The 21,423-nt window shown below is 45.8% G+C and overlaps 1 protein-coding gene across 2 annotated transcripts in view; it reads left to right on the top strand.

Moving 5' to 3' along the window:
• LOC147702103 (uncharacterized) overlaps window positions 1-21,423 on the top strand; it is a 574,906-nt gene that overhangs the window by 164,810 nt on the left and 388,673 nt on the right. For both annotated transcript variants that reach the window (XR_015297502.1, XM_086930735.1), the window contains exon 5: window positions 8,328-8,373. Coding sequence is in view for 1 of the 2 variants with exons in the window: in XM_086930735.1 (XP_086786861.1) it covers window positions 8,328-8,373 (46 nt within the window). In the remaining variant the exon portion in view is untranslated. The remainder of the gene's footprint in view (window positions 1-8,327; window positions 8,374-21,423) is intronic.

Raw genomic sequence — 21,423 nt, 5'->3', positions numbered from 1 at the left:
CCCGTTATGCATAGCGGAAGTCAGGCAGCCTTCATTGGGACGTGGGCGGGGCCTTCAAAGAAACAGGAAGGAACTGCTGGGAGAACGTCCTGGAACCCTGCACGCTGAATGCTGGCTGCCGAGGGACACACGGAAAGAGCCCGGTGAGTGGTGGAGGGGGGCGTTTGCGCTCATGTGTCTGTGTGTGTTCGAGTGTGTCTGTGTGTGCGTGTGTCTATCTGTGTGCGGGTGTGTATGCAGTGTGTGTGTGTGTGTGCGAGTGCATGCCTGTGGCTGTGTGCGAGAGGCTGACTTACTGTGAATGTGAGACAGGAGATGTGCACGTCGCCGGGCTGGGCGTGCGCGCCCACAAGGTGAAATCGCCAAGGGCTTGCGCGTGCACATCCCCTGTCTCAGATTCCCAGAAAGTGGGCAACATAGATACTTCTCTGGACGCAATGCTTCGCATTGCTTTTACCAGCTCGACCTAATGAATAATCGTAATATTACAAAATACGGCACACACCCATATATATTATATATGCAATATTTCATGAAAAGAAATATCTAGCCACCATTCCAGTACTGTGTATTGCTAAAATCCAAAATCATTCTGGCACATGAAACCATTTACGTTGAATGGTTAGCGTTGCTTAGTTACACTAAACTAATCTGTACTTTTAGCATTTAAAAGGGCTAAGACACACACAGCCTGTTTCTCACGATTTTGATGTTCTGCCCCTCACCTCGTTGTATGCATTAAACCAATGTTTGTCTTTGCATACATGTTCTGGTCAACAGTATTTTCTTTAAAGGAAGACACTTACATGAAGTAACACAAGAACTATTAACCGCAATGGACATTGCTATAAGTGAGAAAATTCCTCTGACTATACTTGCTGTTGATGCCGCAAAGGCTTTCGACCGGGTCAATTGGACCTTTCTTGAGAAAGTTATGACTAAGAACAACTTTGGACCCCACTTTACATGTATGATAAATCAGATTTATAAAGACCCAAGATCAAAGGTCCTAATTAATGGCAGGTTAACAGAAAACATAAAAATAACCAGAGGAACGAGACAGGGTTGTCCACTCTCCCCTTTACTTTTCAATTTATATATTGAACCATTGGCAAATAAACTAAGAAACAATAAAAGAATCACACCTTTCAAGTATGGCATATGGGAGAAGAAAATCGCTCTCTACGCCGATGACTTAATGATCTTTACTGATGACTATCCAAAAGCTAAAGCAAATATCGAGAAAACTTTAACTACATTCGGAAAAATCTCAGGATATTCAGTGAATCAAACAAAGACAGAGATTATGACATGGAATACGGCTTTTCAAAACAATTTTATAAAAAACGAAATCAGATATTTAGGAATTCTAATAAATCACGACATAGCAAAAATTGCAAACAGGAATTTGAATAAAGTTGCCGGGGACGTAAGGAAATTACTTGAGACATGGACCTCTCTACCATTGAGCCTGATTGGGAGATCGAATATAATCAAAATGACCATTTTGCCAAAGTTTACCTTTTTATTTAATACGATACCAATGGAGTTCGGAAAAGCGGAACTAGCTCGAGCACAAAGAGACATAACAAGCTTTATTTGGGCAAAAAAGGGCATAAGGATTGCATGGAAAAAGATGAGGAGGAGCAAGAAGGAGGGCGGGTTGGCCAGTCCAGACCTAGTGGAATATTGCCGAGCCTTTCAATTTAAAAATATCAAACCACTACTGAAAAACCATGAACACTATCCAATCTATTTACAAGCAATCACAAAATCAGAGGATTACACACTGTTTGTTTAAGTTTGGACACCCCAAATATTTCAAAAAAATAAAGCTTAAGATATTGAGAGATGCAGTAAAGATGTGGACACAAATTAGAGGCATTCTACATATATCATACTATAGTAAGTGGGCTCCTATCTGGGAATCCCCCGGAACCCCGGAATGCCTAAAAGATACTCTCGCACTAGCACTGAAAAGAGCCGACATCAAGTACTGGGGACAAATACTTGATGGCCCAAATTTAAAAACTTGGTCAGAACTTCAAGATCTGTCGAACAACACACTATCCAAATTCAAATATTATCAAATGTCAAGTTGGTCCAGAACTCTACCCAGTATACAGGGTAATGAAAAATTGGAAGATGACATGATCACAACAACGCGAATACCAAAAGAAGTGGCAAAGTGGTATTGGGCTCTGATAACGGCCAACGATGTTAGTGTTAACATGGAAACTCAAATATGGAAAGACATTGAAATAAGAGATTTGGATCTAATATGGGAAAAATCGGTAGCTAAATGCTGGTCAACCTTGAAATCCGCGGCTTTGAAGAGGAATCATCTGTATACAATCCATCGGGCATATTGGACTCCTAAAAAACTGTCCAAATTCAAAAATGCTGGAATAAAAAAATGCCCTAAATGTGGGGAAGAGAAATCAGACGACATCCATATGTTTAAAAATTGCCCCCAATTGAAGGAATTTTGGGACCAAGTCGGTAAGACCCCGAGCACTATCCTGTCCAAACAACTCACTGTAAGTACAACTCTTACTTTTTTTGGGATTTTGGACTCAGGTAATGAAGGGGGTCTTACTAAAGAGCAGGAGAATCTTCTCTTTGTATTAATAGTTCTCGCAAGGAGAGAAATATGTATTAAATGGATAGGAGCCTCTAGCCCAACCCATGCAGAATGGCTAAACTCGGCAATAAGAATCAACAAACTCGATAAGCTAGGAAATGTAAGCAAAAGATTTAAGTTTTGGGATATTTTTGAAATTTTCTTAAACCCTAAATAAAAACAAACTTAAGTCCTATGATTAAAGCGATTTGTCTTCTGGTGGACAAGTACGGTACTTGTCGAGTAGCCAAGCTGGCTAGCTCCCCTAGATCCAAGCCAGAGGCATTGATATGTGTCGAGTAAAGGAAACTCCTCTGAAACAACGAGTGGTCAAAACTCCCCAATCAAGAGAGATCAAGGGGCAGTGAAGGAAATAAGCAAAGAGGTAGATACCTGATACTTCACAAACATAACAATAATCGCAAGATGAGGACACAAAAAAAAAAAAAAAAAAAAAAAAACAGTATTTTCTTTGTCATTTGGACCTAATGTGCTGTTCACATTATTACCATCTCCCTTGGACATCTGACCCTAATTAAGATTGCTTCAAATATCTGTATCTACTCGTCAGTCTTTAAGGAATTTCCCAGTATTTTTGTTAAGCATTTTACAATACTCCCAGAGTATTTTTCCAATCAGAATTTCACAGACTCACCATTGCAGTCCCTTCCTAAGCACCCTGTTGCATAATTCAACCATACTGTTCTACAGAGCACTCCCCTGTAGGCACGTCATGTACTCCCAGAATTCACAGGAAGTCCATTTTCTTTAAATAAAATCATATGTCATTCTATACAGTACAAATGAAATGGAAAACAAATGTCATTCTATAATAGTAATTCCAACGGAAGCCCCACCAGCAAAGATAGTTCATCCAAAAACGTACCAGCTTGGCATTGACTCAATTTATGAATTTCACCTTCAGCCAGTGCCATTCTGCCACAATGATCATACTTCTGACTTTCGTCTAATCTATAATATGACATTAGAAGCAGGTGATCTTTGCAAATAGAGTGGCATATTACCTGTCCCAAATTCATGTAGACCATCCGGACTCCTTCTAGGACTTATTTCTTTCCCTGTAATAATCTGGCAAAATGCAGTCATAGTGTATTTGAAAGCCTAATTTTCACATAAATGTGCTTTAAAGGCCATAGACTCTGACATGAAACTCAATAAAAAGATCAGTCATTTTTATGGTGTGTTAAGCCAATGAAACCTGATGCTTCCCAGGAGTTAGCCCCATTTATTTAAAGAAATGTGCAGAGGATACAATGTCAGTGATTACCTCTACTGAGTTTAAGCCAGCGTTTTCTCATGGGTGCTCCCCATATGCCAAGGTTGTCCCCTTAGGCCAAGGATTGCACTCAATATGCCAGTGCTAGAATTTTGCCCTTGATGCCATCCATATACCAAGGGTGACCCATTTGTGCTAAATTACCTCTAGTATTGTGGAAATGTTCCTTTTAATGAGCACGCCGGTGCAGGGGTCACCCTTCTCTGTCCACGGGTCCATAGACCAACAAAATAGAGATTGGCACTGAAGCTTGAATTCAAGTAATACGTTTATTAATCACTCATGAGTGGGACTACGTCCACACAGCACTCTCAAGTGCTGCCTGAGGTAGTAAATTGAAGTCACAGAACACAGGTCTTATATACAGCTCTTTCTGCACTGGCAAGCATGTGGGTACAAATAAATAGAAGGTACAGGCCTACACTGGAATAGTTACAGACAAACATGGGCAGATTGGAAATCACTTAGTTAGCAAAGTGGGAGGGGGAGCAGGAGTGCTTATGGAAGCACTAAGAGATTGACCGTTGAGTCTGAGACCAGGTGTCCTGGCAGCTACAAACTCTTTAGCATGCATATTGCTTTTAGCTGAGTCAGAAAATCAACTGAAATAGACAGCACAGGCAGGGAAAAAGATGAGCAGCAGAGGATGGGAGAATTACAAAGCCAACAAAATGGATGCCACAACCAAGATGATTTCAGCTTATGCTACCAGAAATGATTCCAGATTTCCACAGTATGATGGGTCACTATTGTGTTGTGGTTGCCTGCCCTATCCCCCTAATATGTCATGCTGACCTTCCTAATGCCAAAAAGTACCTACAGTATGCCAACACCTGCATTTTACACAGGTGTCCCATATGCCTAGAATTTTCTCCAATGTCCCAGCAGCATTCTGCCATGGGTGCCCCTTATGCCAAGAATAACTTGCAGTGTGCCTGCATTATGCACGAATGCCCTGTATGCCAAGAAGTACCTCCAGTATGCCAACATTTTACCTTGGGTGGCTCCATGAGCCAAGAAAAACTTCCAGGATGCCATGGTGAGTAGCAGAATCCCAAGCGTAACACAAACACACACATTTGTTTCTCACTCTCTCTCACTTAGTCACTCAATGGCATTTATTCTCAGTCATATAGTTATTCACTCATTCTCAATCACATACAGTTATGTCACTCACTCTCTGTTATTTCCACACAATCCCCAGGACAGTAATTCATTCACACACACAGATACACTCTTACAGACCCACACCCACCTGCTGGAGAGTGCTTTCATAGACCCTCAGAGCACAAGCATAGCTCCTTCCCACCTTGGGCACTTTCAATAAACTGAAAGCTCAAGCCTGCAGAATGCATACACCAACTTGACGTACCACCTAGGTTCAAGCTTTCAGCAGCATGCTGTGCCTCTTACTTTTTTTACCCCACCATCTCCCATCTCCCAACTCCCAACTCCCATCTGGGGTTGAGTGGAGTCAGTCAGATTCCTGACACCACACGACCCTGTGACGAGGTCTCCTGAGAAAGACATTGTAATGATCTGCCAGAAATTCTGAAATCCGGGTCAGGCAGGGTCTCACTAGTTTAGTGCACCAGAATAGTGGGACTCTATTACTGTGTCACAGCGTCAAGGCTGATTTGCATATGGCCATGTCTGAACTGGGGTGGTGTGGAGTGCAAAAAAACGATGGATTTAGGCCCAGATCTCTGTACTGGGGTGAATGTATGACATTGTTCTGCATTCTGTCCATCAACTGTTGTTTTGCATTCAGCATACTTCCCAGCAGCCTGGAAGCACACAGAGGTCAAACCCCTCCAGAAAAAAACTCTGCAGACCCTGAAAACCTCAAGAACTAGTGATCAAAGTCCTGGAAAAAGACATCCATCTTAACAACCATCTAGAAACCAACAAACTTCTGGAACCATCTCATTCATGATTCCGTGCTAACCATAGCACGGACACAGCCCTCATAGCAAACACTGTTTACATAAGAGGCTTCATGGACAAGGGAGAGACCGCTTCCCTTATTCTCCTCGATCTCTCCGCAGCATTCGACACCGTATCTCACTACACCCTCCTACACATCTCCCACCATACTCTTTGGCACCCAAGGACATCATCTGTGGCGTCCCTCAAGGATCATCCCTAAGCCCAAATCTCTTCAACACCTATATGGCCCCGCTAGCCGCCCTGGTCCGATCTCACAACATGAACATCATATCCTACGCGGATGAGACTCAACTCATCCCGTCCCTCTCCTCAGACCCCTCCAGCTCCAAAGCTAACTTCCACAGTTGGATGCAAATCTAGTGCCTAAAGCTTAACACTGACAAAACCGAGGTACTCTTCTTCGGAGGCACCACCTCCCCCTAGAATGACACCTGGTGACCAGCTGAACCTCACCCCAACCCACACAACTGTAGTGAATGAGCCACTTTAGTGGTCTGATGATCTGTGATGACCCTTTATCACCACCATTGTCTACTGACTTTAGTGTGCTATGTTACCTTAGCCTTAATGTCGGAAGGTCTTGCATTAGAATAATCTTGCCAAAGAATAGAAGGTATGGGATGTCGAGGTGCAGTGTTGTTGGTGATGGTGCACATAGGTGCTCCATAGTGGATACTGAGGGATTAAGTGCATAATGTTATTTGAGTTAGGTGAATTATGACTTTAGCCTATTGGCTTTGACGTGGTCTAATATCATTCTGCTTTCCAAGTAGTAGAGGCCTATGCTTGAGCAACTCCATATTCTGAACTGCAGCCATCTTCCGAGCCTCTGTAGGTGAGAGGTTATATTTGAGATTACATGTGTTGTTCACCGGCAGTGAACCAGAGCAGACCAGTTCTTATCAAGAGGAATGTGCCTTCTTCGCATTGGCGTCATAACAAAACGCTTGGCCAGCTGCTGTTGGGTGCCTGGTGTGGAAAGGTACAGGAATCTTGTGAGAAATGTAAGTGGGTTCTCCCAAAATCTTCGATAGAGGATAGAGTTCTATATTAGAGAAAGGGGGTCCGAGAGATGGAGAGATGCTGAGATGCTGGTCTGGTGGTTTGGCGTTCTGGTGATACATCACGGTGCAGTCGTGTTTGTGCAACAGAGAGTCCTGACCCAACCAGAGAGGGAAAGAGAGACGGACTCTTCTTCAGATGAAAAGACGCCTAAGATCATGGTGAGGTGTTCCATGTGTACTTATTGTATCTAACTATGTCTTTTATTTTCAGGCTCTATGTATATGTATGTGTTGGTGATTGCTACAAATGTCTATTGTGATGTCTAGTTATTTCTTTCTTTTGTCATCCTATTATCATGTAATAAAGAACCCTTGGAGAATATAATTTGTCTTCATTCCTTTTGAGGGAAGGTCGAGACCCTTTTTTACCAAGTACTTACAGAGGGATGGGCGATTCCCCTCTAATGGGTAATTGTTGATACGGGAGGGAAATCGGCTCCCATCAGGGATGTCTAAATTCTTATTATTCTATCTAATACATTGCTTGGAGGAGCATGCGTTATGTACCCTCTCAGATGGGGAGGTGTTGTGAATTGCTGCGTACCCTCTCGGATGGGGAGGTGTTGTGACTTGTTGTTATTTGCAAGTTCCTCTGCAATGGTCTTATATGTTGTCAGTGTTTATTCCTTTCTTGGGTAAGTACTGTAAAATGTGGTGTCTTTCTGGATCCTGAGAAAGGATGTGGTAAGTAATGGCCTGGTGACTGACAGAAACACCAAAACATACAGAGAAGTAGGTCATTACAACAACACGCTAAAACCCTAGGCGTCCTACTCAAGAGCAAGCTCAGAATTAGATAATAGGCAAATGCTGTCTCTTCGGCATCCTTCGCATGTTGAAGAAAATTAGTAAGGCTCGTCCTTGACATCATTAGGCAAACCCACATAACACCCGACCTCAAAGCACTTCACTGGCTCTAATTTAACAAACAATGTCAGTTCAAACTCCTCACAAACGTCTACAAAGCCCTATACAGCACACGCCCATCCTACCTCAATCACAGAGTAAACTTTCTCCAACCCACCAGACTACTACACTCTGCGTCGCTCTAACTTGTCCAGAGTATGCGCATCCGCGGTGCATTCTCCCACTTGGCTGCTAAACACTGGAACTACCTCCACCTCCGAGCAGCCCCAACCCATCGGGAGTTCAGGAAGAAACTGATTACCTGGCTAATCAACAGACAGCCCAGAGCTGTGGCACTAACCTCTCCCTCCCCACCTGGCACCTTTCTTACTCTCCAGTGAAGGCTTGTACTTATAGCTATAGTGTACCTGTTCTGTGAATAATAATTTAATATTGTATAGATATGCACTTTAGAGAAGCAATTATTTCATATAATTAATAAGAATCCATTTTTATAGAGTTTTTTTCACTCTTATCTTTTTTGTAGTGGTACGACCTGCATGGCTCTGTTTTGGGCAATGAAGACCTCCGAGGTAAGTGACTTTTATTCAGTTCTAGGTGAAAATGTAGCTACTTGATTCCTTGTGTTAATGGCTCATTTGTGGTAGAACTGTTTCCCGTTTGGAGCAACTCTCTTGACTGAAGTTGGCAAGCTTTGCTCATGGCTGTCATTGGTATGACCAGAAAGTTATGTTCTGTATTGTATGATCTTCAGTGATTGTCATAAAAACTGTGCTACCTGCTTGGACCCTGGAGCACTTATCATAGATTCATTTTCATTTAAAATTCTCACAGGGTGTCTGTGTTTATCTGTTATGATAAGCCACACCAGGTGATCCCCTATCAGAGGCTCAATTTAATTTTCCTCGGAGACTATGAAGACTCCAACTGTTTCAAGCCTGCATTGCTGTATTTAAAGTGCAGGAAGGTGAAAATGTATGAAGGAAAGGAAAATAAAATGCAACATGATAGGCAGGCTTTAGATAGGAAAAGTGTCCTGTCTCTTATAGTCCAGGAGGTTCCTCTACCCCTAGTGCACTCTACTGGTAGTTTCTATATAGAGAGACTTATTTTTACCAGCTCACATGAGCAGATCCTACAGAGCACCTGAGAGGTTTCATACTCCTATGTCTGATTAAAACTTGAAACAAATATCTGAATTTTACAGCTTTACTCAATGTTTATATATTTTTTTAACTCATTTCTGTTTAGTAAAACCCTTTTTTTGCAGATTCCTGAGAGAATGTATCCACAAAAACACCCTTTCTCTTTAAGAAGGGCCCATCATGTAGGAGAAAAGGCTGTTTCTGACCCCCTACAAGGCCTCTATGATGTGTTAACCAAGCTCTCTCTTGGTGACAGACTGACATCTGTAAAAAAAAAAAAAAAAAGAATTTGAAAGGACCTTAAGGGGACCGAGAAGGAAACAAGTTGAGGGGGCTCATTATATGTGTGGGAAGGAGAAAAAGAGAAGGCTAACGAGATCTTCTCATGCCGCCTCAGAGAAGCAACTTACTTCAACAAAGAATCCAGCAAATGATAATCTATTGAAATTAGATTGTCTTTGGAACATCAATGACATCCCGCTCGTCCTTCTACCTCAACGGCAATGATGTCTACGCCGTCAGCTCCTACTTGTTCCTGTCACATGAGGGCTTAATGCTTAAAGAAGGACTTCATGAACATAGTTCTTTATTGAAGAGTACACATCATTCAACATTCGAACATATTCAATTCAATTTGAAATATTTAATGGCGACATCTTCCTGCTCACACCTTGAACCTATTTGTAACTATTGTCCTTGTCCCACTTTTGTATCCTACCTACCCTGACTGAAGTGCTCTGATACCCACCTGGGTAATGTTTGCGCTATACAAAACTTTATAAATAAATAAAATTAATAAAAACATTCACCTCTCAACACCGATAACCTTGATGGCAGCATCCAAAACACTGTCCCTGTAGATGATTCCATGTGTGACGTTGAAACTGATCCTCTCTCAATGTCAATAAACTTGCCATTGATCAGAAGACCTCCTAGATATCATGTGATGTCTCTGTCTCAATTGACTTCCAAAAGGTTACTTTTGACTTCAACTCCTTCAAAATTAGTAGAGTTTATTTGTGCCCCATCACCGTCGTTTGTGTCTTTGGCATCATCATAATTGCCTCTACATTCTCTGCAGCTAATGCCACTAGAACAACTAGGTATAGCTACATCTAGATTTTCCACTTCTTCAACTCCAAAGAAGACCGCTTATATAGGCCTCAGCCATCTAAACTACAACACTTACCCCGGATCCTCATCCACTGCCATTTAGCTAATAAAACCAACAATGTCTTTTGAGGATAAGCTTGAGGAACCTTTACAACCCCTGCAGCGATCTCCTAGAACTGTTGAGACCTATTTCTAGGTCTCCACCAAGGAAAAGCAAACCTTTTTGCGGATCCTCTCATCGAACCCCTGAAAAAGAAGACTGTTCAGATCTCCGTCAAGACCACCTTCTCGGTCTCAGATGGCACTACTTCCTAGACACCAGCTTTTCCATCTTGCACCTCTCGATTTGATGACGTTTCTACCATTCACAAGGTTTAGCCAGGGAAACATTCCTCTAGAAGCACCACAATCAACAATGTTGATGTTTCTGGAAACGCTACAAACAAGAGTGGCTCCTTAGCCTCTTTTTTTCTTAAGTTCCTGGTTTGGTAAGAGTAGGAAATCTGTCTTCAGCAGTATCAAACAGTCAAATCAACCATGCCAAACTTGCTTAAAAATACCAGGCCCCATATCATGATCCTGACTTAAAAACTAAACCAGACTGTTATAGTGACTTCTGTAAGAAAGAAACCAGTTTCTACTTCTGGAATACCAGCACCACCAGATCACTAAAGCAAACACATAGACGATGTGGGATAGAAGATGTGTGGCATAGCTGCCACTCATCTAATAAACCACTAGCCCTTCTGCTCGTATTCGTTCTTTGGGATCGTTGCCTACAACGCCGGTCTGGTGGCGGCGGTCTAAGTCACCTCTTCTTCAGGTGAAGTCGCCGCTTCGGTGTCATACGGCGTTTGATACGGATTCGGCTGTGCAAACTGAGGGCATTGTACAATTTGTGGTCCCTTTCCAGGAAGAGGCTTTGGGAGGTCCGCCTGTATCGACTGTGGCTCGACCTTTACTCCCCATTTCTGGCACCAATGTGTTTCAGGTGAAGGAGAGCTGGTGAGACTAGTGGGCTGGGTTCTTTGCCAGACTCTGGGTTGCTTTCTCTACATAGTCTTGCCACGGAGGCAAGTTCCTCCGGTGCAGACATCCTGAGGAAAGTGGCTGCAGTCTTAGACTTGTCACTGTCCACGGTGCAGAGGTCTACAGACCCTTTGTTTGAAATCCTTCGGCAGGGACTTACAGGAGGAGAGTCTGTTCTTCCATATAGTGAGACCCTTTTTGACGTTTTATTAGGTGCTATGGCCAAGCCTGAGTCGGGGGTCTCAGTGGACCGTGATGTTGCACGTAGACATTTGCCTGCAACCGGAACCCAGTTTGTTTGCATAGACGCCCTTCCACCAGTTGCCTTGTGACTCAGGCTGCAGCGTCTTCACAGGATGTAGATTCTACTCCTAAGACTCTGTTGGGGAAGGATGCTAGGAGTCGTGATGCTTGTGGTAAGCATAGATTTGCTTCAGCCTGCTCAGCACTGAGAGCCACCAACACGTCTTGTGTGATGGGGCGCTTTTTCAATGCCTTATGGGATTCTTAACAGAACATGTTCCCATCTCTTCTGGATAACCTCCGTGCTGAGGTAGGTAAGTTGATTGTAGATGTCCAGCAGGCCGCTTGGCTTACCATAAATTATGGCATGGACACAACGGATTCTGTGGGTCGGGCCATGGCATCTGCAGTGGCGCTAAGATGTCGAGCTTGGTTGGCATCTTTGGGTTTCTCAGAGGCTGTCCAGCCGGCTTTGGCCGATATAACATTTGATGGTGCCTGTCTTTTTGGTGATTAGGTAGATGCAGCATTAAGATGCTTCCATGAAAGACTGAGAACTACAGAGTTGTAGTCCTACATTTTCTGTCTGTGTGCTTTGCTTATAACTAGGCTTGGGATATATGTCTATGTTGGTCAGGAAATAGCCTTATTAGGACGTTGTATATGTCCAGTTTTTGGTTTCAGTATTACTACGTGTACTCTGGTGAGGATTAGTGGTTATAACCTCAGTACCATTTTCTTTTTTAGTTCGTACTGAATTAAATGAGTTTGGAAGTACCCTTTGTTTCCTGGCCTCTGTGGGTGCGCCTTCAGCTCAAGCGGCTATTATTAAAAGAGGTGTCTTCCTGTATGGAAGCAGATCTGTTACATGCTTCTTCGAAGCAGTTCAGTATGCAAGTTGCATAGCTTTCTCAGTGTTCTTTTAGAGGCAAATGGTTATGTCAGTTGTAGTTAGGTGTATTGTTACTCTTCCTCCAGTATTGGAACTTTCCTAGATTCCCATAGCTTGTATCATTCCCTGTCGTCGGAATGGGAGTCTCGGTAACCAAAATAACATAGCAGGAGGTACAAAAGAGAAAGAAGAAGGCCTAGGCCTCATTCCCTTTTGTAGCATATCCACCTCGTTTTGTAAAAGAGACCAATGTAAAGCAACAATCAATCCGATTAGCTTCACCCCATAGAACCCTCCTGAGAGAACCTCAGAGCCTCAGATTTTCTACCCCACGTTGTGCTAAGGGAGTCTCCTTTGAGCTCTGCTCACTTCAACTTTAGTTTCAACAGTTTTTTCTTCAGAATTGTTTAATATTTCATCTTGGAATGTCTGACAAGGAGAAGAAAGCCCTTTTAAGGCTTGTTCCACCTGTGGCAAGAAAAAGTTGTATGTGGAGGACAGGCATAAGGACTGCATATATTGTCTGTACCCTGACCACAAGGTAGCGGACTGCAAAATCTGCTGTACCTTCTCAACAAAGGCTCTCCCGGACTGTGAGGGTCACCTCCTCACTTGGCTCCAAAAGCTGAAGTCGAGGAAGGAAACACTGTCAATTGACAGCGAGGATTCATCATCTGCCACTTCATCCAGAAGATAAGTGAAGAGGGGTAGGGTTCCCCTTCACCATCTACAGACCGTCACGCAAAGGCCTCAAATAAGACCCAGCTTGAGTCTGAGAGCTGGAGTCCTAGCAAATCTCACCATGGTGCAAAGGAGAGGGAAGGACTACCTTCAGCTACAGCAGTGGTGGAGTCTGCTAAAGCTTTCAAAAAGCCATCTTCTCTAACATCTGAGAAGTCTGACAGAGATACCAAATAGTCGATGACGCTGCAGAAGTCTCCGTCTACGAAGACTGCAAAGATACTGGTAAAAAAAGTTCCACAGTCGACGGGCTCATCAACGGTACCTTCAAGTCTCCAGATTTCGACTTCAGTGTCGGAGGGTTCGTCGACAGCGATTACTGCATCGTCGACGAGTGTGTTGAATACGGTAGCGGCGACAACTGTGTCGTCGACGAAGGCTACAACAATGGCGATGACCACTACGACGGCAGGAGTGTCGACGGTCTCATCGACGGCAGTGTTGATGACGCCCATCTCTTTGTCGACGATCCACCCGTTGTCAGTGGATCTCCCGTCGATGAGGGTTTCTCTTTCATCCACACTGAGGAAAATAACGCTAGATATGACATCTCCAAGGAGGGTTGCCCCCTTGCCTCCCGCACTGTGGCTTGAAGAGGAAGAAGATTCTGAGGGAGATGAAAATGATTCTTTTGGCTATGCCAATAGCCCCTCACAGCTTCTGGTTAAACGCCAGGACACTGATTCTGAAGGTGAATACCTTCATGAGCACTCCTACCAGCAGTATTTTCATCGTCAGGAAGACGCGGGCCAAGAGATGATTTCTGTTCCGTCTTCCTTCTTGGCAGATCTTCAGGGCATGTTGTTAGACTATAGGAAGAGATTCTCTCAACCTCCTCCTCCTCCTTCAGTTTCTGAGGTGCAAGATGTGTCTGCTCCACCAGCTTCTTTGGTGGCTTCGCCAAGAGCACCATCCCAGATGGTATCACAGCCACAGGTTTCCAGCCGGTTGTACCTCCAGTGGTTCTGGGGGTACAGGATGATTCCTCAGACGAGGATCACGACGATAACAACAGGCCTGACCAGGGTGTGGAGTGGGATGACTACGTGAATCTGGACCCAGCTTCTCCTACTCCGGATACAGTTGATTCTTCCTCGACGGACATTGGGGGGTTTCACAAACTAATGGAAAGAGCCTCAAGTAGATTTAAACTTCCCATGCCTTCTGTTCAGACAGAGTGGTTTTTTATGTCTTTAAAGAACCCTAACGGAAATCGTCCATTCCATTCCTATTGTTAGCCATGTCTGGGACGAAAGGTTAAAGGCAATGAAGAACCCGGCTACTGTCATTCCAGTCTTGCCACACCTGGAGAAAAAATACAAGTCCCCTGATGATAGTCCAGCATCCTTAATAGGTCAGCCGAAACCGGATTCGGTAATATCGCAGGCTCAAAGAAAATCACGCAACTCTTCTGCGCCCCTGACCACTACTCCTGATAAAGAAGGCAGACGCCTAGATAATGCGGGAAAAAGGTTTTCCTCGATAGCGAGTCTTTTGATTAGAGCGTCTAATGTGTTGGCAATTCTTGGCAGATACGATCGCCAGATGTGGTGCGACCTCTCACCATATTTGGACCAGCTGCCACAGGAGTCCAAGGTGGAAACGAAAAAGATTTTGCAGGAGGGAGAGGCTACATCAGCGGAGGTGATAGACTGCGCAATGAATATTGCCAAGACGGCTTTACGCTCGCTGGCAGGCACAGCTGTTCTTCATCGCCAAGGCTAGCTCAGGGCGACATGGTGCTGGCCGGAGGTCCAAAACAAAATCTTGGACCTTCCGTTTGATGGTGAGGCATTATTTGGCAAACATATTGATGATGTTCTCCAGGACATAAAAAAGGATACGGAGACAGCAAGATCTCTTGGAACTCTACAATATCGGAAGGTTCCTTTCCGTGGAGCCAGGGGAAAGAGTACCACATCCTACAGGGAGGGGTTCATACCAGCAGCAACGGTATTCTTCTTATGGTTCGACGCCTCAGTCTTATTGTCAGTCTAATCAAAGACAAGGCCAGACCTCCTCTTTCTCTAGGTCTAACTCTAGAGGAAAGCAGAATCCCCAGTGGGGGTGACACCACTAAACGACAATAGCGGCGTTCTGGCTCTGCCTCCTGAACCCCAATACCTCCACAACTGGAAACGGATAACATCAGACCTTTGGGTACTCATTCAAGGTGGCCATGCGCTGGAGTTTGTTCATTTTCACCTTCCAAGCCCCCTGCTGCCATGCCTTCGAAACCTCTGCGTCTTCTCCTGCTCTAAGTTCATCAGATGCTCCTCAAGGGGTCTGTAAAGCCGGTCCCCTTTTCTCAGAAGGGAGAAGGATTCTATTCCAAATGGTCAAGAAGACGCTGGAGAAGTGGCCCCTCATTTTAGATCTCAGGGAGCTAAATACCTATCTCATAAGTCAATCCTTTCAGATGGTGTCTCTTCAGGATATTTTACGTCTCCTCAATCCGGGAGACTTCATGGCCAGTCTCTATCTCGGAGATGCGTATTTTCACATACCCATCCATCTAGCTCACAGGAAGTTTCTACGGTTAACAGTAGCCAAGAGCCACTTCCAGTTCAAAGTTCCAACTTTTTCAGGGTAATAATTCCTTTATTTAGATATAAAACATATCTTTAAAAGATTACACAAAACACATTATGTACAGTTTTATAAATAAAAATTGATTAAAAGAGTAGTAAGATAAACTATGACCGTAAGCATGCTAGTTAAAACATTTCAATTTGTAGATTAGCCCTCCCAGTCGTTACAAGTTCTATTAAAATACATGTTCAGTCTAGACCATGAGCAGTGAGGCCTTAGCAGTGTCCATTTTATCTAGATTGCGGTATGCTTGCTGAGTAAATTTTGCCAATTTTATATTTAAGACAATGTTATCTAGAGACAAAGCAGCAATAATGGCATTCCTCCAAGTCCGAACTCCCAACCTGTTCCATTCTGGCTTGAGCAGACACCTGCGTTGAGAATTAAATGAGGGACAGATACAGAGCACATGCAAGAATGTTTCTATTGCTAACCCGCATCCTCTACATGTTGTGTCCTCCTTCTTATGACGTAGAGGTTGATGGACAAGTGCACAGATGTAGGTCAACTCTTTATAAAGGAAATGTTCAATGGGTAGAGTAGGTGCTCCCAGGTATCGTCCTCTGCCCGATGGACGAGTGGTACTCTCAGAACATGAAGTGCTATCAATTGAAAACTGATAGCATCCCTTAGGGCACACTATATGGCGATCCTTGCCTCCAAAGTTTAAAGAAACAGGATTAATGAGTTTTCCTAAACAAAAAGGTTTTAATCCATTGTACTCAATTTAGTATGTTAATACACATACTCAATATGTAACAATATATCCAAAATTGTTTCTCCTGCTCCAATGCATTTCGGACAGTTGTCCTTCGTCGGGGAGCATCTAAAAGAACGACATACAAAAGAACCTATGCATTCCTTCTTTACTAAGACTGATATACACGTGCAAAAAATCAAACCCCGTGTAATAGAGAGCTCTATTACACGGGCTCTCCCGTTGTCTCTTGCTTGTTGTCTCTTTTGTTCTGTGTGTCTGCCGCTGAGAGGGGATTTCTAGAGGGATTGTGGAAAGGGGCGACCATTCGGTCCCCCCGAACGTATGGCTGAGTACCACGAGCCCCCCGGGAAGCCATTTTTTGGGCGGGAGGCGAGCCTCGGCTGGTATGCCCGCAGCGGCGTAGCCGGGGCGCGCTTTTTCCCGCCCTAGAGTGGGCTGGCCTAGACACTGACGCGGACGGCCACGCCCTAGGGGCAGGCAGGGGCGGGTTTTACGCCCGCCCTGAAGACGGATAAAAGGAACAACAAGCCAAGAACGCATCCTCTTGTTCCTGTGCTCTGAAGCTGCACTCCCTCGCTACACGTGAGCTCGAGACGGAACGAAGAGCCAATTTTGAACGTGTTAATCTTTCTTGTTTGTTTTACAGATTTTCTGTTGGAGAATGCCTAAGAAAGTTGGAAAGCGAATGACTACCGACCAGATGCTGCGTGTTCTTATGAAAGAGGTGACCGACTTAAAGAAGAGAATGGCGGAGAAAGATGGGGAAGAGGGACCGAAACGTCCGTTGGCTGGAGCAGCTCCGGGAGGAAAAGGCAAGAGGCCCAGAAGGGGAGCAGCTGGAGGGGACACCCCGGTTCCCCGTACCCCACTCGAAGAGCCAACTCCGGTGCCGGCGGAGGGGAATCCGATTCCCGTGGTGGTCACCCCCGTGTCCGGGGAGGATATGCCGCCCGAGCTGGCAGCACAATTAGCAGCGTGGTTGGGTAAAAATAACGAGGGCGCCACGGCTGACGACGCACGGGTTTTGATGAGGCAACTGCGCGAAACAAGGGAGGCGGCTAAGGCAGCATCGCCAGTCATCACGCCGGCCGCGGCAGGAGGAAAGCCACCTGGGATAGGCTCAGCCGCAGATACAGCTTCCGGTTCAGGTAAGCGGCCATTGCCGATTGCGAGGGATGAGTCTGCCCCGTCAAGAAGGGAAAAGTTGGGTCAACATGTCCCTCTAGCTATTAAGGAGAAGATATGGGCAGATGAGTATGTAAACATCTTCTCGTTACTTACCGATCATTATGAGATGGAATATGTTAAGAGCCAAAAGGAGCTCATGCATCCGAGTGTTTGGCGCGCAAAGATGGCCGCCTTCAAGGTAAATGAGAACATTGGCAATTGGGGCAAGGCGTGGGGGATTTTTACATCCATCCTGGGCGAACGTAGGCCCGAATTACTGTCTGAATTGCCGATTTATCAGTCACGGATCATGGGGTATTCCGTGTCACATGGGGGCAATCAGTGGTTCTGTTACGATAATATTTTCAGAAAAGCGAAAGAACATGATAAAAACTTAACTTGGGATTGTTACGATTCTGTGTCATGGTCAAAAATGGCGGATACTGGTATGTTGAATTTGCCATTAGTAGGGAGTAGTGTGGGGGAGTCCTCCCGCCAATATTCTGGGACCTCCTTTCGATCAGGCGCGAGTAACGAATACCAGTCCAGGCCGAACGGCACCACAGGTAAAAAGGGGAGTTGTTGGAACTTTAACAGGGGTAAATGTACGAGGCCCCAGGGGTCATGCAAATTTAGGCACGAATGTAGCGGGTGTGGGCAAGCGTCCCATCCTGAGTCCATGTGCAGAGCCAAAACGGGTGATAACGGGGGTAGAGGAGGCGCCAAACAGGTCTGAAATAGTCCGAGGGGCGCCTTTACCTACTCCGATTGATACCATGGCAATGATTCCTTGGCTCAGCGAATACCCGGACCACGCTTCCGCTGGGGTGTTGCGGAACGGGTTTTCATATGGTTTCCGCATCCCAGTGGGGGAGTTTCAGGGTTTAGCGAAATGTAAAAACCAAATATCAGTCTTGCAGCACACGACCGTGGTACAGGAGAAGATTGGGAAAGAGGTGGCTCGAGGTCGAGTCGCCGGACCGTTTAATGTGCCACCGGTTGCTAACTTTGTTTGTTCCCCCTTAGGGGTGGTCCCCAAGAAGGACCCGGGTGAGTTTCGGCTGATACATAATTTATCAGCCCCACGTGGTCTTTCCGTAAACGATGCGATAGACCCGGCAGTGTGTTCAGTACGGTATGCATCTTTCGATGAGGCCGTAGCCATTTTGAATCGCCTAGGGCCCGGTGCGCTGATGGCGAAATCTGATATCGAGTCAGCGTTCCGGTTGCTCCCGGTACATCCAGACGATCAGCGTCTTCTTGGTTTCACGTTTCAGGGACACTATTACATGGATAGATGTATGCCAATGGGGTGCTCTATATCTTGTTCCTATTTCGAGCAGTTCAGTTGTTTTCTGCAATGGGTCTTCACAAGGAAGACGGGGTTTCATCAGGTTATGCATTATCTCGATGACTTTTTGTTTCTAGGGGCAGCCGGGGATCCGGAATGTGGTCGGGCTTTGAATGAATTTTGTGTCTTAATGAACCATTTTGGTGTGCCATTGGCACCCGGTAAGACGGTGGGTCCTTCGACTTGCCTCGAGTTTCTGGGGATCGAGCTCGACTCGGAGGAGGGTTGTTTTCGTTTACCAAGAGGAAAAGTGCTTAGGTTCAGGGCATCCCTGGAGACGTGTATTAGTCAGTCTAAGGTTAAGTTGCAGCAATTACAACAATTGGTGGGACAGCTGAATTTTGCCCTGAGAGTAATACCGATGGCCCGCCCCTTTTCCCGCTCGATCGCTCAGGCCATGGTCGGCCTGAAGGAGGGTCACCATCGCACGAGGCTCTCGGCCGAGGTTCGCCAGGACATGCGCATTTGGTTGGCATTTCTGGCGGATTTTAATGGTCGAGTTGTCTGGAACAAACCGGCGGTGTCCTCCGAGGAGCTGGGGCTGTGGACAGATTCGGCAGGGAGCATTGGTTTTGGTGCCATCTTTGGCACACAATGGTCGGCTCAAAAATGGCCGTCATGGTGGCATGAGGATGGGTTGACGAGTAACATTGCTTTTCTTGAACTGTTCCCCATTCTGGTGGCCCTGAAAACTTGGCCTGAGGGGTTTAGAGATCACTCTGTGGTATTCTGGTCTGATAACATGACCGTGGTTGAGTGTATCAATAGCCAGGCGGCACGATGCAAATGGATCCTGAGGCTGCTGAAAGAAATTGTCTTGTTGTGTATGCAATTGAATGTCCTATTTAAGGCAAGACATGTGCCGGGGGTGATGAACCAAGCGGCTGATGCGCTTTCTCGTTTCCGTATGCAGGCCTTCTGGGGTTTTCTGCCCACAGCGGACCCGGTGGCGGCACCCTTTCCCGAAGCTCTCTGGTCTCTCGGTGCCCCGAACTACGAAACCTCGTGGGAGAGAGTTTAGCACCCAGGACAAGGAAGGCATATGAAGGGGCGTTCCGTTCCTATTTGGCCTTTTTGGGGACTGCTGGAGGGGAGCTTTGGGGCCAGGAGGAGTGGGTAGTAAATTTCCTGCTGTCTTTACATCAGGCAGGCAAATCTGTGGCTACTGCCCAGAGGCATCGGGCAGCCATTTCCTTTATGGCTAGGGCTTATGGGATCCAGGACCCGACAGCGTCTTTCGTTGTACAAAAAGCGCTACGTGGGTGGCAACGCCTTGAGGGTCGCAGAGTAGATGAAAGGCGCCCGATAGGTCTGGATAGGCTGGCCCTGTTATTATCTGTACTCCCTTCAACGTGTTCATCCCAGTATGAAACAGTGTTATTCCGAGCCGCTTTTGCGCTGGCATTCCATGGGGCTATGCGGGTAAGCGAACTAGTGGCGAGGAACAAGCGGGATGTGACGGGGGGACTGTGCCGAGAGCACGTTCAGGTCAGAGGGGAGACAATGTCCATCTCGTTTGTCAGGTCCAAGACCGACCAGGGTGCGATGGGGGACTGCATAATCATACAAAGGATTCCCGGGTCCTCCATGTGCCCGGTAAGTTGCGTAGAGGAATATTTAGCGCAAAGGGTGGCATCATGGGGGGGGGACTTTGTTGCGACACGCTGACACCACCCCACTGATGAGGTTTCAGTTTCAGCGGGTGCTTGGGATGTCAATCTCCGCTGCGGGCTTGAACCCCAGCGAGTTTGGGACCCATTCCTTTCGGATAGGGGCTGCTACAGAGGCTACAGCCAGGGGTCTGAATGTCGAACAAGTTAAACGTGTGGGGCGTTGGTCCTCGAACTGTTATAAAAGGTATGTGCGGTTGCACATGTTGTGAAGCTGTAATGATGTACTCACGCTTCTTGTTTTCTTTGGTTTTCAGTTGCGCAAGCCTACGAGGCGGGGCGGACTGTGCAGTCGACCCAACACCGGGTCAGCGGTCAGACATCACCGGCTGTGAAAAAGGAGGTGTGGGTCGTGGGCCACTCATACGTGAGGCGGGCCGCGGACGTATTCAAAGCAGGTGACATGATTCACGTGGCTGGGGAATACGGGTACAGTGTGTCCTTCTACGGAAAGGGCGGGCTCTGTATTGACCAGTTTCAATCATTTTTTGAGGGTTTGTTAGGGCGGACGAGGTCACCGCCGGCTATAGTCATAGTACATCTTGGGGGCAACGATTTGGTGTCCACTGGTAGACGACTACTTCTTGAGGCAATGCTTTCCACTGTAAGTTGGTTAGCGAGAAGAGTTCCAGGGTGCACAATCGCATGGTCCCATATGATACCGCGAAAAGTGTGGCGAGGGGCTCTTTCAGTGTCTGCTCTGAATCATTCAGTAAGGAAGATTAATAATAAAGTGAGTCGATTGTTCCGTTCAAGTACACTGCATTCTATTTCGCATGGTTGTATTAAAGGGGACAGTATGTATTCGGGTGATGGTGTTCATTTGTCCCGGGTGGGGAACGAGTTACTCATAGGAGACCTGATAGCTTGGCTGGGGACTTTAAGACATGACCTTTAGGTAGGAGTGTGTGGGGGGTCCGGATAGCCGGTCAACTATCCGGCCTGTGGCGGTAAGGTC

The sequence above is a fragment of the Lissotriton vulgaris genome, chromosome 7 (genome assembly GCF_964263255.1).
Source record: "Lissotriton vulgaris chromosome 7, aLisVul1.2, whole genome shotgun sequence".
NCBI classification, from domain to species: domain Eukaryota; kingdom Metazoa; phylum Chordata; class Amphibia; order Caudata; family Salamandridae; genus Lissotriton; species Lissotriton vulgaris.
The sequence above is the reverse complement of the archived record's forward strand: the minus strand, read 5'-3'. Positions and strand labels throughout refer to the sequence as shown.